Source organism: Heloderma suspectum, chromosome 2 (genome assembly GCF_057233095.1).
Source record: "Heloderma suspectum isolate Gila_16-S chromosome 2, 16-S_ref, whole genome shotgun sequence".
Taxonomy (NCBI): Eukaryota; Metazoa; Chordata; class Lepidosauria; order Squamata; family Helodermatidae; genus Heloderma; species Heloderma suspectum.
This window is the reverse complement of record NC_139459.1, coordinates 296,325,504-296,339,969: the sequence shown is the minus strand read 5'-3', so window position 1 is coordinate 296,339,969 and position 14,466 is coordinate 296,325,504. Positions and strand designations below refer to the sequence as shown.

At 43.9% G+C, this 14,466-nt stretch overlaps 1 protein-coding gene across 6 annotated transcripts in view; it reads left to right on the top strand.

Annotated features, from left to right (window-relative positions):
• The window catches only part of SUSD3 (sushi domain containing 3), a 61,685-nt gene that overhangs the window by 40,288 nt on the left and 6,931 nt on the right, over positions 1–14,466 (top strand). For 5 of the 6 annotated variants that reach the window (XM_084839989.1, XM_084839987.1, XM_084839986.1 and 2 more), the window contains 2 exons: positions 4,768–4,915; positions 6,329–6,487. In XM_084839989.1, coding sequence (XP_084696115.1) covers positions 4,768–4,915; positions 6,329–6,487 — 307 coding nt within the window. The remainder of the gene's footprint in view (positions 1–4,767; positions 4,916–6,328; positions 6,488–14,466) is intronic. The other variant, XM_084839991.1, reaches the window with a different exon arrangement.

Below are 14,466 nucleotides of genomic sequence, written 5' to 3'. Positions count from 1 at the left end.
CTACACGTTTTAAAAGGCTAAATTGAAAAGATGCATCCTTTCTAAAAGCCAAGAGACTACTAAACATTGGCCATTAAACATTGACTGCCAGGTGGGGTATTAATTTAAAGAGCTGTCTTAACCATTAAACTCAACTTTAGAGGTTTGTTTGCTTGTTTATTTAAGTGTCTATCCCACCTTTCCACCAAAATATGGTGCTCAAGGCAGCTTGCGTCCCATGTTTTCCTTTTGTAACTCTAGGGATGGCGGAGATTTCCACCACGGACTCCAATGAGGCTGGATTCTAAAGAATCTGGGCCCCCAGAGTCCGTGGTGGAATGGACCACTCACCTCCGCCTCCCGGCAGAATCCGTCCGGGATGGATCCCTCTTGACGTCGATCCTGCAGAGCTGGCTGCCTGCTCTGCATCACTGGCGAAAGTCGATACGGCTGGCAGCCATTGCCATGCCATATCTCTGTATAAGTAAGTCTCCGGACGCAAATGGCGTAGTGGGCACCATTTGTGGCCATAAAGCTGGTTGTTGTTGTTGTTGTTCAGTCGTTCAGTCATGTCCGACTCTTTGTGACCCCATGGACCATAGCACACCAGGCCTTCCTGTCCTGCGCTCTCTCCCGGAGTGTGCTCAAATCCATATTCATTGCATCCGTGATGCTATCTAGCCTCTGCCGTCCCCTTCTCCTTTTGCCTTCAACCTTTCCCAGCATCAGGGTCTTTTCCAATGAGTTTTCTCTTCACATTAGGTGGCCAAAAGATTTGAGCTTCAGCTTCAGTATCTGTCCTTTCAATGAGCACTCAGGGTTGATTTCCTTTAGGATGGACTGATTTGACCTTCTTGCAGTCCAGGGGACTCGTAAGAGTCTTCTCCAGCACCACAGGTCGAAAGCATCAATTCTTCAGCACTCAGCCTTCCTTATAGTCCAGCTCTCACAACCATACGTTGCTACTGGGAAAACCATAGCTTTGATGATACGAACCTTTGTCAGCAAGGTGATGTCTCTGCTTCTTACTATGCTGTCTAGGTTTGCTGTAGCTTTTCTCCCAAGGAGCAAGCGTCTTTTAATTTCATGGCTACAGTCACCGTCTGCAGTGATCTTGGAGCCCAAGAAAATAAAATGTCACTGCTTCCATTTCTTCCCCTTCTGTATGCCAGGAAGTGATGGGGCCAGATGCCATGATCTTAGTTTTTTTAATGTTGAGTTTCAAAGCAGCTTTTGCACTCTCCTCTTTCACCCTCAACAAGAGGCTCTTTAGATCCTCTTCACTTTCTGCCATTAGGGTGGTATCGTCTGCGTATCTGAGGTTCTTGATAATTCTCCCAGCAATCTTAATTCCGACCTGTGATTCATCCAACCCGGCGTTTCTCATGACGTACTCTGCATTTAAATTAAATAAGCAGGGCGACAATATACAGCCTTGTCGTACTCCTTTCCCAATTTTGAACCAATCAGTTGTTCCATGTTCGGTTCTTACTGTTGCTTCTTGACCCTCGTACAGGTTTCTCAGGAGACAGGTAAGGTGGTCTGGTACTCCCATGTCTTTAAGAATTTGCCAGAGTTTGTTGTGATCCACACAATCAAAGGCTTTAGCATAGTCAATGAAGCAGAAATAGACTTTTTCTGGAATTCTCTTGCTTTCTCCATGATCCAGCGAATGTTGGCGATTTGATCTCTAGATCCTCTGCCTCTTTGAAACCCAGCTTGTACTTCAGGTAGTTCTCGGTTCACATACTGCTGAAGCCTAGCTTGTAGGATTTTGAGCATAACCTTGCTGGCATGTGAAATGAGCGCAATTGTACGGTAGTTTGAACACTCTTTGGCAGTGCCCTTCTTTGGAATTGGAATGTAAATTGACCTTTTCCAGTCTTGTGGCCATGGTTGAGTGTTCCAAATTTGTTGGCATATTGAGTGCAGCACTTTAACAGCATCATCTTTTTAGCTAGGATACTGTCATCTCCGCTAGCTTTGTTGTTAGTAATGCTTCCTAAGGCCCACTTGACTTCACTCTCTAGGATGTCTGGCTCAAGTTCATTGACCGCACTATCATGGCTATCAGGGACATTCAGATCTTTCCTGTATAGTTCTTCTGAGTATTCTTTCCACCTCTTCTTAATCTCATCCACTTCTGTGAGGTCCCTGCCTTCTTTGTCCTTTATCATGCCCATCTTTGCACAAAACGTTCCCTTGAGATCACCGATTTTCTTGAAGAGATCTCTAGTCTTTCCCATTCTATTGTTTTCTTCGATTTCTTTGCATTGTTCATTTAAGAAGGCCTTCTTGTCTCTCCTTGCTATTCTCTGGAACTCTGCATTCAGTTGGGTATATCTTCCCATTTCTCCCTTGCTTTTCGCTTCCCTTCTTCCCTCAGCTACTTGTAAAGCCTCCTCAGACAGCCACTTGGCTTTCTTGCACTTCTTTTTCTTTGGGATGGATTGACTTGCTGCCTCCTGAACAATGTTATGGACCTCCGTCCATAGTTCCTCAGGCACTCTGTCTATCAGGTCTAATCCCTTAAATCTATTTGTCACCTCCACTGTATATTCATTAAGGATATGATTTAGGTCATACCTGAATGGTTTAGTAGTTTTCCCTACATTCTTCAATTTAAGCTGAAATTTTCCAATAAGAAGCTCATGATCCGAGCCACAGTCAGCTCCAGGTCTTGTTTTTACTGACTGTATAGAGCGTCTCCATCTTTGGCTGCAAAGTACATAATCAATCTGATTTCGATATTGACCATCTGGTGATGTCCATGTGTAGAGTCACCTCTTGTGCTGTTGGAAAAGAGTGTTTGCTATGATCAGCGTGTTCTCTTGGCAAAACTCTATTAGCCTTTGTCCTGCTTCATTTTGTACACCAAGGCCATGCTTGCCTGTTATCCTGGTTATTTCTTCCTGCTTTAGCATTCCAATCCCCTATGATGAAGAGGACATCTTTTTTTGGTGTTAGTTCTAAAAGGTGTTATAGGTCTTCATAGAACCGATCAACCTCAGCTTCTTCAGCCTCAGTGGTTGGGGCATAGACTTGAATTACTGTGATATTGAATGGTTTGCCTTGGATTGTACTGAGATCTTTCTATCGTTTTTGAGATTGTACCCCAGTACTGCTTTTCCCACCCTTTTGTTGACTATGAGTGCTACTCCATTTCCTCTAAGGGATTCTTGCCCACAGTAGTAGATATAATGGTCACCTGCATTAAATTCGCCCATGCTTGTCCATTTTAGTTCGCTGATTCCCAAGATGTCGATGTTCAATCTTGCCATCTCGTGTTTGACCACCTCCAGCTTACCTTGATTCATTGATCTGACATTCCAGGTTCCTCAACAATATTGTTCTTTACAGTATCGGATTTTCTTTTCACCACCAGACACATCCACAGCTGAGTGTCCTTTCAGCTTTGGCCCAGCCGCTTCACTCTTTCTGGCGCTACTTGGAAATTCCCTCTGCTCTTCCCCAGTAGCATATTGGACACCTTCTGACCTGAGGGGCTCATCTTCCGGCGTCATATCTTTTAGCCTTGTGATACGTTCCATGGGGTTTTCTTGGCAAGAATACTGGAGTGGGTTGCCATTTCCTTCTCCAGTGGACCACATTTTGTCAGAACTCTCCACCATGATCTGTCCGTTTTGGGTAGCTCTGCACGGCATAGCTTATGGCTTCACTGAGTCTACCAGCTTTATGGCTGCAAATGGTGCCCACTATGCCATTGCGTCTGGAGACTTACTTATACAGACATACGGCATGCCAATGGCTGCCGCCCGCTCGTATCGACAAAATTCGCCAGCAATGCAGAGCTGGTGGCCGGCTCTGCAGGATCGATGCGGAGCGGAGCTGGCCTGGACAGGTTCTGGGGGGAGGGATGGATTGCCTCACCCTGCGGGCAGATTCCCCTGCGGAATGATAGGTAGGGAATCAGCCCATCCCTATGTAGCTCTAGGGTTTGTTAATATTGGTTTTGCTTGAAAAACCCAAGTGTGTGAGGCATATTGATTTAAGTTTGTACAACTTGTGACCCACACAGCCTAACGCGGCCGGCTAGCCTTATATCGTGGTCTATCTCAGGGAGCTTCCAGGTAAACCTCCTGTTTGTATTTTGTTGTTTGACCTCCTTGGGACTTCAAGAACAGGTAGGCAGTCAGGCACTGATCATGCACAATTCATAGGCTGTGTTTGGCTCAATGCATCAGAACAGTGCTGATTCAGGGTGGGGGCACCATCAGTGGACCTCTCCTCCCTTAGCGCCCCCACTCACTCCCCTTTGCCACACTTGTTCCTCCTGCCTATTTGTTTGCCTCTCCCTGGGCCGAATCTGCACCACAGCTCAGAGGAATTGTGGGGGTTACTGCTCTTCCTCACTCTTTTCACTGCTCATTTACTCTGAGAGGATGAACCAGCAACAAGGAAGGGGTGTAAGCCTCTGGGGATTGGCAGGTGGGTACCCATGGGGGCATGGCCTTGCCAACCCCTGACTTCAACTCTGTGTCACAAGTTGCGCAGTTCTGTTGCACTGAGATTGCTTTCCCCCTCCTTTCTTTGTTCTGGTCTGCATCACGCTGGATTTATTGCTACGCCAACTTGTGAGGATTTCATTGCTCACTTATAAATAGGACACTTTTAAATAGTCAGCCTTGAGATGTTCCCAGATTGGAATGAAGCCGAAAACACTCCAGCTGTCAGTTCGTGCTAAAGTGAGTGGTCTATTACCAGGTATGGGAAGGAGGGAGCTATCGATACAGATATCAATCTGTGACTGTGTTTGCTTTATTCCAGCCATATCCAAATATGAAACCTTTGGATTCAAAGTGGCAGTGATTGCCTCCATTGTGAGCTGTGCCATTATTCTGCTGATGTCTATGGCGTTTTTAACCTGCTGTCTTATCAAATGTGTTAAGAAAAGTGAGAGAAGAAGAGCTCAAAGGTATGTTGTGTTTGACAGGGAAAGGCTTTTAAGCCTGAGGTTTTAAGATGGGGTGGGGAACCTCAGGCCTGGGACCCCAGTCCAGCCCTCTGGGATACCCCAGAAGGCTGCACCACCTCCCCTTTTCCCACTCCTTTCCTCCCAACCACAGATTAGCAGTTTTCTGTCTTTGGGACAGTTTCCCTACACCCCCATTCTAAAAGGTTGAAATGTCTGTCCTAAGGCCTAGTTACTGGCATTAACAGCTTTCAGTTAAAATGGGCTGGCATTTTTATTTTTATTTTTTGGGTATTTTTGGCCACACCTTTTTTGCCTTTGGCTCCACCCCCTTTGCCTTCAGCCCACCCAGCACTGGAATATGGCCCCTGAGTGTTTCTCCAAAACCAAATTCAGCCATTGGGCTGAAAGAGGTTCCTCACCCCTATTTTAAGGAAACAAGCCAGTTGAGATTGCCTGTATCACATACATTTTGGGTCTTTGAAACCTAGATGACGGATGATAAATAAGTGTTATAAACATTGTATGTGTCTGACAGACTCAAAGCTTGATTCTAGTGTTGCTACTCCAGAGTTCCTTGTAACCATTCCCATATCTGAGCAGCAGGGAGAGACAGACATCTAGGAAGTTCCTAACGTTCTGCTCTCTGCATCTCTACCTGCCATACCAGCAGTCATTCCTTGCTGCTGCTGTCTTGTAATCAACGTCTAGAGGCGCAATTCTATGCATGTTTAGGTAGAAAAAGTCCTACAATTCCCAGCATTCCCCAGTTAGCCATGCTTTTTTCTAAATATGCATAGGATTTCACCCTAAATCTTTCATTCTGGACAAGCCAGAGGCAATAGAACAGAACAGGTTCAGTGCCAGAACCTGGCATGATTGGGCAAATGCCCACAGGCTCTGGAGAGCCCACTGTGGCTGATGCTGGTCACCAGTATCCCTTTAAGAAATAATAGTTTAGGTCAGTGGTGCTTAGCCCAATGCTGTGAAGAGGAGTTTGGGTGAAGCAGCTGCAAACATTTCGTGGGTTCCAGAGGCATTCTGGGGAATGCGGATGGGACCAGTTTCTGTAACCACTTTGCCTAGCACTTCTCTTTGCAGCACTAGACTGAACACCATTGCTCATCCCAAGTGCCTCCCCATCCCAAATCCCAGTAAGCTGACTTCCAACCTCACATGCCTCCTCCATGATGCTGTGGAAAGGTCCTTTGTCTGAGCAGGGCTAAATGGAGGTGTCCTGGGAGAGGCTGTGGATCTACATGATCCAATTCCCCCAAAATGCCCCCAGAATGGGAAAAACTGTGCAGGTAGGCATGCACTGCCACTTCCAACATTTAAACTATGTTTGGTGTCCATCACATGTGGCGATACACAGATGTCTGCTGCAGACGGATAAAATAGTGCCTATTTTGACAGGGATATGCAGCTGTGGTACCAGCTCAGAAGTGAAGAACTGGAAAACATGCAAGTGGCTTACTTTGGTTTTAAAGGCAGAAATAACAACAATAATAAGAAAAGCAAGCCAGTATTTGATGATGGCAATAACATGGCATATGACAACCAAGGCTTCTGCAGGTACAATAGCCACTATTACGGTGAATTTGTGAACAGCTTTTACACTGTTGCTTGTCATGAAAGAAGCACATCATTTTCAAATGCTAGACATCGGCAAGTGATGGAAAATTCTGATTATCGCACAGACCTATTCACTCTCTGTCATATATATACATTTTAATGGTACTGGCTCTATCCTGCAGAGTACTAAATGCCTCTGTCATTCAAAGCATTGCTAAATATTTTGTTTTCAGTCCAAAAACCATGTTGCAAAATGAAATCCTTTGATCATTCTCTGTGTTGCTCCTTCAGGCTTTGTCTACGTGTAATGATTCACTAATTTAATTTAACGTATACCACCTTAGCCTTCTTTGGGATGATACTACGTAAAACATAAAAGTTAAACCACGGTCCCAATTCTGTATGGATTGGAGATAACCAAGGACCAAGTTACACATTATGCTTAATACGTAATGTCTGTCCTTCAGTTTTCTTTAAGTAATCCCATTCTTCCAGGAATGTAAGAAGAGGTGGGTAACTGGCATAGTAAAGACCCAGTTGCTTAGTATTCTGCAGAGATAGCCAGTTGGCTGGTTAGTGCTCCAGAAAGGCACACAAGCATGGAACAAGATGTCCCAGGTGCTTTAAAGGTGTGCCTCTGTGGCACCAAACAGGTATAGGCAAAAGGTTGCAAATTCCAGCAGATTCACTGTTGGAAAGAAAAAAAGTCCCATTGACTTCAATAGGACTTTATGTAACATAAATGTGCATAGGATTGCAGGCTGTGCAGAAGGGAAGATGGAAAGAAGTGTGTGTGTGGGGTGGATAGATGAAGGCATTGCAAAAATAGAGGAGCAGAATGCTGTGAGATGTTTAACAGCTATAATATGTGAACTAATAAGAATAGTGCCCCTACTGCCTTTCCTTCAGTTGTACAAAACTGCATTTCAGTTCTAACCAAGTAACACCATGTTGATCACCATACTGAACTAGCCAAGCTTTCCATGAGGAAACCTATGTACTTGGTTGCAAATGCTCATTTTATGTTTTATAATTTTTTTTACACCCCCCCCCCAACAAAAGGGTGCTTTTTCCTAAATAGTTGTGTTAGTGATGTGCCTTGATGAGTTGAGTCTGAAATGTGAAAGTTTGAACATCTGTGGACTCTATTTATTTAATTGTTAGCAACTAGTAGCAGCAGTAGTAGTATTCTCTAACATATAAGGAATACAGCAGTTGTGAGATGAATGCCTGCCACTTGATTTAAGTGAAGTGTTACAGCTCACGACTGGGGCGGAGGAGCGGGGGGCAGCAGCGGCTGCAAGACCGTTAACTCCAGAGTCCAAAATTGCCTGACAAGATCCCTGTCACCCGGCTTTCTCAGAGTGTGCCTGACTCTGCAGAGAGCGGCCCAGCCAAGTGCTCCTGGGCAATTTCACTTGTGCCCTGGGCTCCTTACAAGAGGAAAACAAGATGCAAGTGCTGCTCACGTGTCAAATGGAGTGCCAGAGGCCTTCCTCCCCTGTTGCTTCCTCCAAGCTGGCCCATGCCGCTGACCTTCAGAGAAAACAGAAGTGGGTTTGCTGGCAAAACAAGTTTGAATGAGCCGCAGTGTCTGGGTTTGGGCCCAGGTCATGTCTGTCTGCGTTTGTTTGCTTGCGTGTGTCTAGAGCTCCTTGACCCTGCAATAATCCTTCTGGAGAGCACCTTGCTGTTTGCATGGTCCACGTGGCCAGATCCTAGAGGGTGCATGGTCCTCCCTGCGATCAGGGCTTTGCACTAGGCTAGAGAAAGGTGAATAGATGTGGGCGGAGGATAGGGGCTTCTGGCCGTTTTGTGTTCAGAAGCCACAAAGACTCACACATTTATGGTAGCATAATAAGCTTTCATGGACTGGAGTCCACTGTACAGTAAGTTATTTTGGAAGATGTTGCTTTTCAAGGAACTGGAGAAAAATGGCACTTGCTGAAATAAAGGCATAGGAGCCCTGATGATCTCTGTTGCATCTGTGATCCTGGACTAGTTGGCTTTTTGCCCACACATGCTTCCTGTCCTGCTGCCTCCCTCGACATTTTTCTGCCTGAGGTTTTTTCCCCTGAAAACAGATACCCTCCTCTCCTCAGTCTGTACATCTTTTTACAAATAGGGCTGTCCTTGAGAGAGAAGGGGCCTTCAAAGACACACACATGCACATATATATGCTCACATGCACACACATTTTAGAGCCTGAGGCAGCTGCCTCAGACAGCTGAGTTTGGGTGTCATGAACAAAGCAGCGAATTATTCATCATTTCATTTAATGGTCCTTATTTTCTGATAGTCATCCCTGGTAATTCACTGTCCCTGTTTTGTCTCCATATTTGCCTTGTAGACAGATGCGTTGTTGAAATGTTGTTCATGTGTGTTTATGAAGTGGTTGTTCTCCAGGGTTCAGCCGTCTCCTTGGGGTCTCTGGAAGTTAAATCTCTAACTGGGAGTGGATGTGGCTTGCCTCTAATGCACATTCATAAACTTGAAAGGGCCATGTAGGGAATCAATCAGGGAGAACCGCTCCAAGGATGACTTTGGCCCATTAACCAAAAACATCAAACACATTTTGATACAAGCATGTACTTCCATTGACTTCAGTTGATTCTTGTATGAGGGTCTATATGGATGGGATGACATATGGTATTTGGTCCAGTGCATTATGTGGCAAACGAACCTTGAAGCTGACACATGAGATGCCAGCTTTGAATGTCACTTAAGGGATATTTGTTGTACAATGAATTAGACAGAGTCAAATCTTTTTCATTACCCCCAACACATAAATTGCTGTTAACAGCAAAGCAGCAAAGAGGAATTACTAGAGTAAGTGCAGTCTGACAAAGCCCTATAATGCATTATATAACAAATGAAACTGGAAGACAACAAATGAACTGTCATCTTTGCATGCTGCTTCCAAGGTTTCTATCTTTGCATAACTGTCACTTCTTATTTTCACTAAGGATGGGAGAACTAGAGATGCTTGAGCTCAATGAAATTTTACAAACCTCACTTCAAAACTCGGTTCAGCTTGCTCGCATTCTCCTTTGCAACCTGTTTTTGTTTGTTTGTTGTCATGGGGAAAATGTGCACTTTGAATGGGAAAAGTGCACATTTTTCAAAAGAGCACACTTCCCCCTATTGTTTAAAGCATGAAATGCGATTTTTTAAATTGTGCATTTCTTAAAGTGTGCATTTATTTATGTGTACATATTTAAAAGGGCACATTTTGCCTTTGCGAAGGCAAGTTTGTGAATTTGCGAACATTTTAGGAGATCATGTTTGTGATGGGGGAGTTGTGAATGGGGCCTTTTTGAGTGATTTGCAAACTGAAATGACATTATCATACATCCCGAATTTTCACCACACGGTCGTGCCTCTGAAAGCTTGGACAATTGTGCAAAATAGCCAAATGTTCAGGACAACTCTGCCGCACTTGTGTTCACCAAAGATGGCTCCTTCCTGGTGGCTGGCCCTATCCTGAAAAGAAAGGAGTTGTCAACTTTGAAAGACTCTCCTGGCATGTATCCTAGTTTTCCTTGGCAAATGGATGCACCCACTCCTTGCCCACTGTTTCGAAGCTGCTGTTCTTTTTGTTACCTCATGAAGAAATTGGGTTTTTTTGAGCACATGGAGCAAATGCTAACGAGAACCGGAAGAAAATGTTTTGTGTTTGAAATCCTGTCTGTTCAGTGAAGAATAGGGTGACCATGTTTCCTACTTCACAGAGGACAGTCGTCTGTTTGAAGGCAACCTCGATTCAAAGGGCTGGTTTAAAGATAAAGAACCATAAGGAGGGAGAGCCCAGGGGCCTCGAAGTTACCTGTCAACACTTAGCACCTGGGCAATGCACTCCATCTCACCATAGTGGGAAAGATTGCCATTTAAATTCTACTCATTCTTTCTAAACGTGCATCGCTATATAAAAATTAGCATATGCAAATTTCATGCCAATCTATGCAGTTTGGTCAAGCGTTTCCTCTTTGGGGAGGGTCCATAAACAGCCACCCTAGTAAAGAAACCTATCTTCTGACTTGGATTCCTGCACTGAGCAGGGGTTGGACTCGATGGCCTTGTAGGCCCTTTCCAACCCTACTATTCTATGATTCTATGATCTTTCAGAGCCAAACTAGATGTGATATGATGTGGGAGATTCATGACCAGATGTCATGATTTCTTTTTCTTTGGCTCAAGCAACCACTGAGGGTGTGGGATTTGGGTTTTAACCCTCTCCCCCATGCTGTTCCCCCAGAGGAAATGGTGCCCCTCCCAGAGCTTTTATTAGCTGCAGAGAGGGGAAAAGACAGGTACTCCAATCCCCCTCCCCTTGGCTGCTTTTAACAAAAGAAAAAGATGTCAGTGGGAAGGGCCGTAGCTCACTAGTAGAGCACACGGAGGAGACAGTCCAGAGCTAGATGGATAAATAGTCTGACTTAGTATACATTTGCATATGATTATGAAATGTTGAGAGATCTAGACTGGCCCTCAGAGTTAAAATAGCTGAGTCTGATTTTCTGGCATGGGTCTTCTCAAAGGAAATGTTTTTTAACAATAAAAAATAAGATTGCACATCACTTCCAGAAAGGCAAATACGGAATATTTTTGGTTTGCTGCTGACTGTTTTATCGAGCTAAAATGCTAATGGGAAAATGTCACTGGTTAGCTGAGCTAATTGCTGGGTGAACTGTAAAAAGCCCATGTATTTGGCTAGGTGTGAGAGGCTGCCTCTCGCACATTAGCTGCTGCAGCTGCACATATTACCATGAAAAACCTTCTTTGCAGGGCTGCTAATTGGTGCAGTCCCACAGAAGTCTTTGCAGGGTATTTTTAGATGTTGCCTCTGAAGGACGTGAGATATTAGATACGGTGGCTTTTCTGAAACGTTAAATCAGAATGCTTTAGCAATCTGTGTATTGAGCAAAAACCTAACAGGGAAATGGCCCATTTAATGAAAACAAGCAAAGTGAGCATCCAGAAAAACAACAATCTCTTGGCAGTAATTGGAAGGAAAGGAATAAAAATTATATGCAGATGAGGTTGGCAGTTGATTATGGGAGCTTATGTTAACAAAGAAAATAATCCAGTGCCAGGGGCAGTAGGCCTGTGTACACCAGTTGCTGGAGTACATGGGTGGGGGGATGCTGTTGCACTCCTTTTCTGCTTTTAGGTTTCCTGTGGGCAGCTGGTTGGCCACTGTGTGAACAGAATGCTGGACTAGATGGACCTTGATGTGATTCAGCACAGCTCTTCTTATGTTCTAGGCCACAATCCTATCCACTTAACTCAATGGGCAGAATCCAACAGGACACTTACACCCTTGCAAATTTCCTTCCACAAGTGGTGGGTCCCACCAATTCCCTTGCACAAGTCGAACCCACCACTTATGCAAGGGAGATTTATCCCTTCCTAGGGGAACCCCCAAAATGAGCAGAAACACTCATTTCTGGAAGGAGGCAGGTTGGTGGAGCTTCCTTATATGAGCTCTGCCAACCTGACTCCCTTCAGAAACAAGCACTTCCACTCATTCCAGATTGCCCCAGAAGCACTAAATCGACGTTGCACAACGGAATTCACGGGTGCAAGAGAATAGGCAGGGGCATAAGCCCTGTTGGATTCTGCTCAGTGGGTTTTACTTCTGAAGGGCGTGCGTAGGATTGTGTTGCTAGCCTCTTAAGGTGTTGCAGTATATTTGGTGACACTGATTAACATGGCAACACATCTGAAAAAGAAAGTGCTAATTCCAAATTAATACATTTGTCTCCCAGGAGTGTACAATTTGTATCTGATGAAGAGGGCTCCAGTACACAAAAGCTTAAGTCACAATCAGTAGGTTGGACTTTAAGGTGCCTCAGGACTCTTAGTTGTTTTTGTTACCACAGAATAACACAGCTACTCTGGAACTGAAACCTACTCAGGCTGTGATAAAGTAACTGAAGGAATTTAAAAACGAATACTGCCTTGCCCGTTTGAACAAAATAATACATGGCATGTCAAACCTTAAATCTCATAGTTTTGTTCCTCAGTCAGACAGTTATATGCCACAATTGTCCCATTTAGCGAAGAAAAGTCAAAACCTAGCCTGCCTTACACCCCCTGAGCTAGTATTTTGCCTTCAGGTGTGGTGGAGGATGCTGTCCTGTCACCAATACTGAAGTAAGTTTCAGCTGCCAGTCTGGTTGGATTCTGTACATAGAATGGGGGAGGGCGCCATCATGTTCCTTGTCTCAGGCAGCAAAATGTGTTGGGCTGGCCATTGTCATAACAAATATGACAGGACATTGGAACCTTCTCTTTTGAGGGCATGTCCCAAAATGAAGGCCATTGCCTGGTATTATCAGTCAAAAGGCATTGTGCACCTATTTAGCCTTTTCCTCCTTAACAGATTTTTTTTTGTTTCTGTTAAGAAAAAAGAGGGAAGAAGTGGTGAGAAAACATGGGAGGGAAACCACAAATTGAAGATGATGATGTCTGTACCCGTTGTGCAATTCTGTGAATGAGGCAGGACGATTGTACAATAAAAGCCTCATCTGGGAGCACGGCTAGTCATATTTGTCATGATGTAGTTATATTGTCCTTACTGTAATATCATCCTCTTGCAAACATTGTGCTCTGGGTGTGTGCTTTTTCATAAAGAAGCCATTATTGTTTCCATAATAGCTGCATTATCGCCACTGAAATGTTATGCATTAAAAAAGGGACAAGATTTCCGCCCACCCCTCTTTCAGAAGAAATTTCCTTGCAAAGCAGTTTCCAACATCAGTCAGGAAATAGACTAGCGTTCTTATAATGCCTTGCTCTGCTGGAATCATCTTATTGCAAGTCCTATTAGCATTAGTATCCCTTCTGGCTAAGAACAACACAAAGGAGAATTAAGGTGATTCTTCTGAAGTCCATTGTTGCTCATTTGTCTTTTCCTATCCCTTCTTTTTAAAAAAAATAATGGATGAAGACATGCAAACTGAGGTCAAAGCCACAGAGAGCAATGCAACTCTCAGAGAATATTCTGCTGATCATGCTCCAAATCCGCATGCAATTGCTGATGTGGATACACATTCTCACCTGTGTTGTATTGAACTGGCTAGATGCATTTTAAAAATATATATACTTTTATTAAAATGTTACAGGGTTTAAAGACAAAAACAAACCAAAGAAGAGGCTATTGACTGCAAACAATAGACCACATATAGCACTTGAAAAGAGCTTTATCTCAAAGATGGGCTTTTTAAATTCCAGAGTGCCTTTCCAGAACAACTTCCAAAGTTGCAGTGGTCTAGGACCACAGGGATCACCAATCTCATGTGTGGTACCGTGTTTATTGAAGTCACTGGGTTTGGCCACATCTCTCAACCCTGTTGATTCATATGTCAATTTCTTTAATAATGATACATCTGATAGACCTGGACTGTCCAACATGCTCCCTGACCCTCTTGATTTTACTTTTATTTAAGATTTTTTTAAAAAATCATTTTTTTTAACTGGGAGGTTGCCCAGCACTTACTTACTTACTTACTTACTTTATTTATTTATTTCATTTCTATACCACCCAATAGCCGAAGCTCTCTGCTGCAAAGCAAGGTGCTGCCCTCCAGCACCATCTTGATTTGAGTTCAAAAGAGTAGTTTTGTCTTTTAGAGCTCAACCCCTACCTCTGCCTTCTATGTAGGTTCTTGGGCAGGTAACTTTTTTTTTTTTTTTAATAGTCTCACTAGTTTGCCTTCTGGGAAATGAGTATTTTGTGACTGGGAATCAGCGAACTAAAATGGACAGGCATGGGCGAATTTAATTCAGGTGACCATCATATCTACTATTGTGGGCAAGAATCCCTTAGAAGAAATGGAGTAGCACTCATAGTCAACAAAAGGGTGGGAAAAGCAGTACTGGGGTACAATCTTAAAAGCGATAGAATGATCTCAGTACGAATCCAAGGCAAACCATTCAACATCACAGTAATTCAAGTCTATGCCCCAACCACTGAG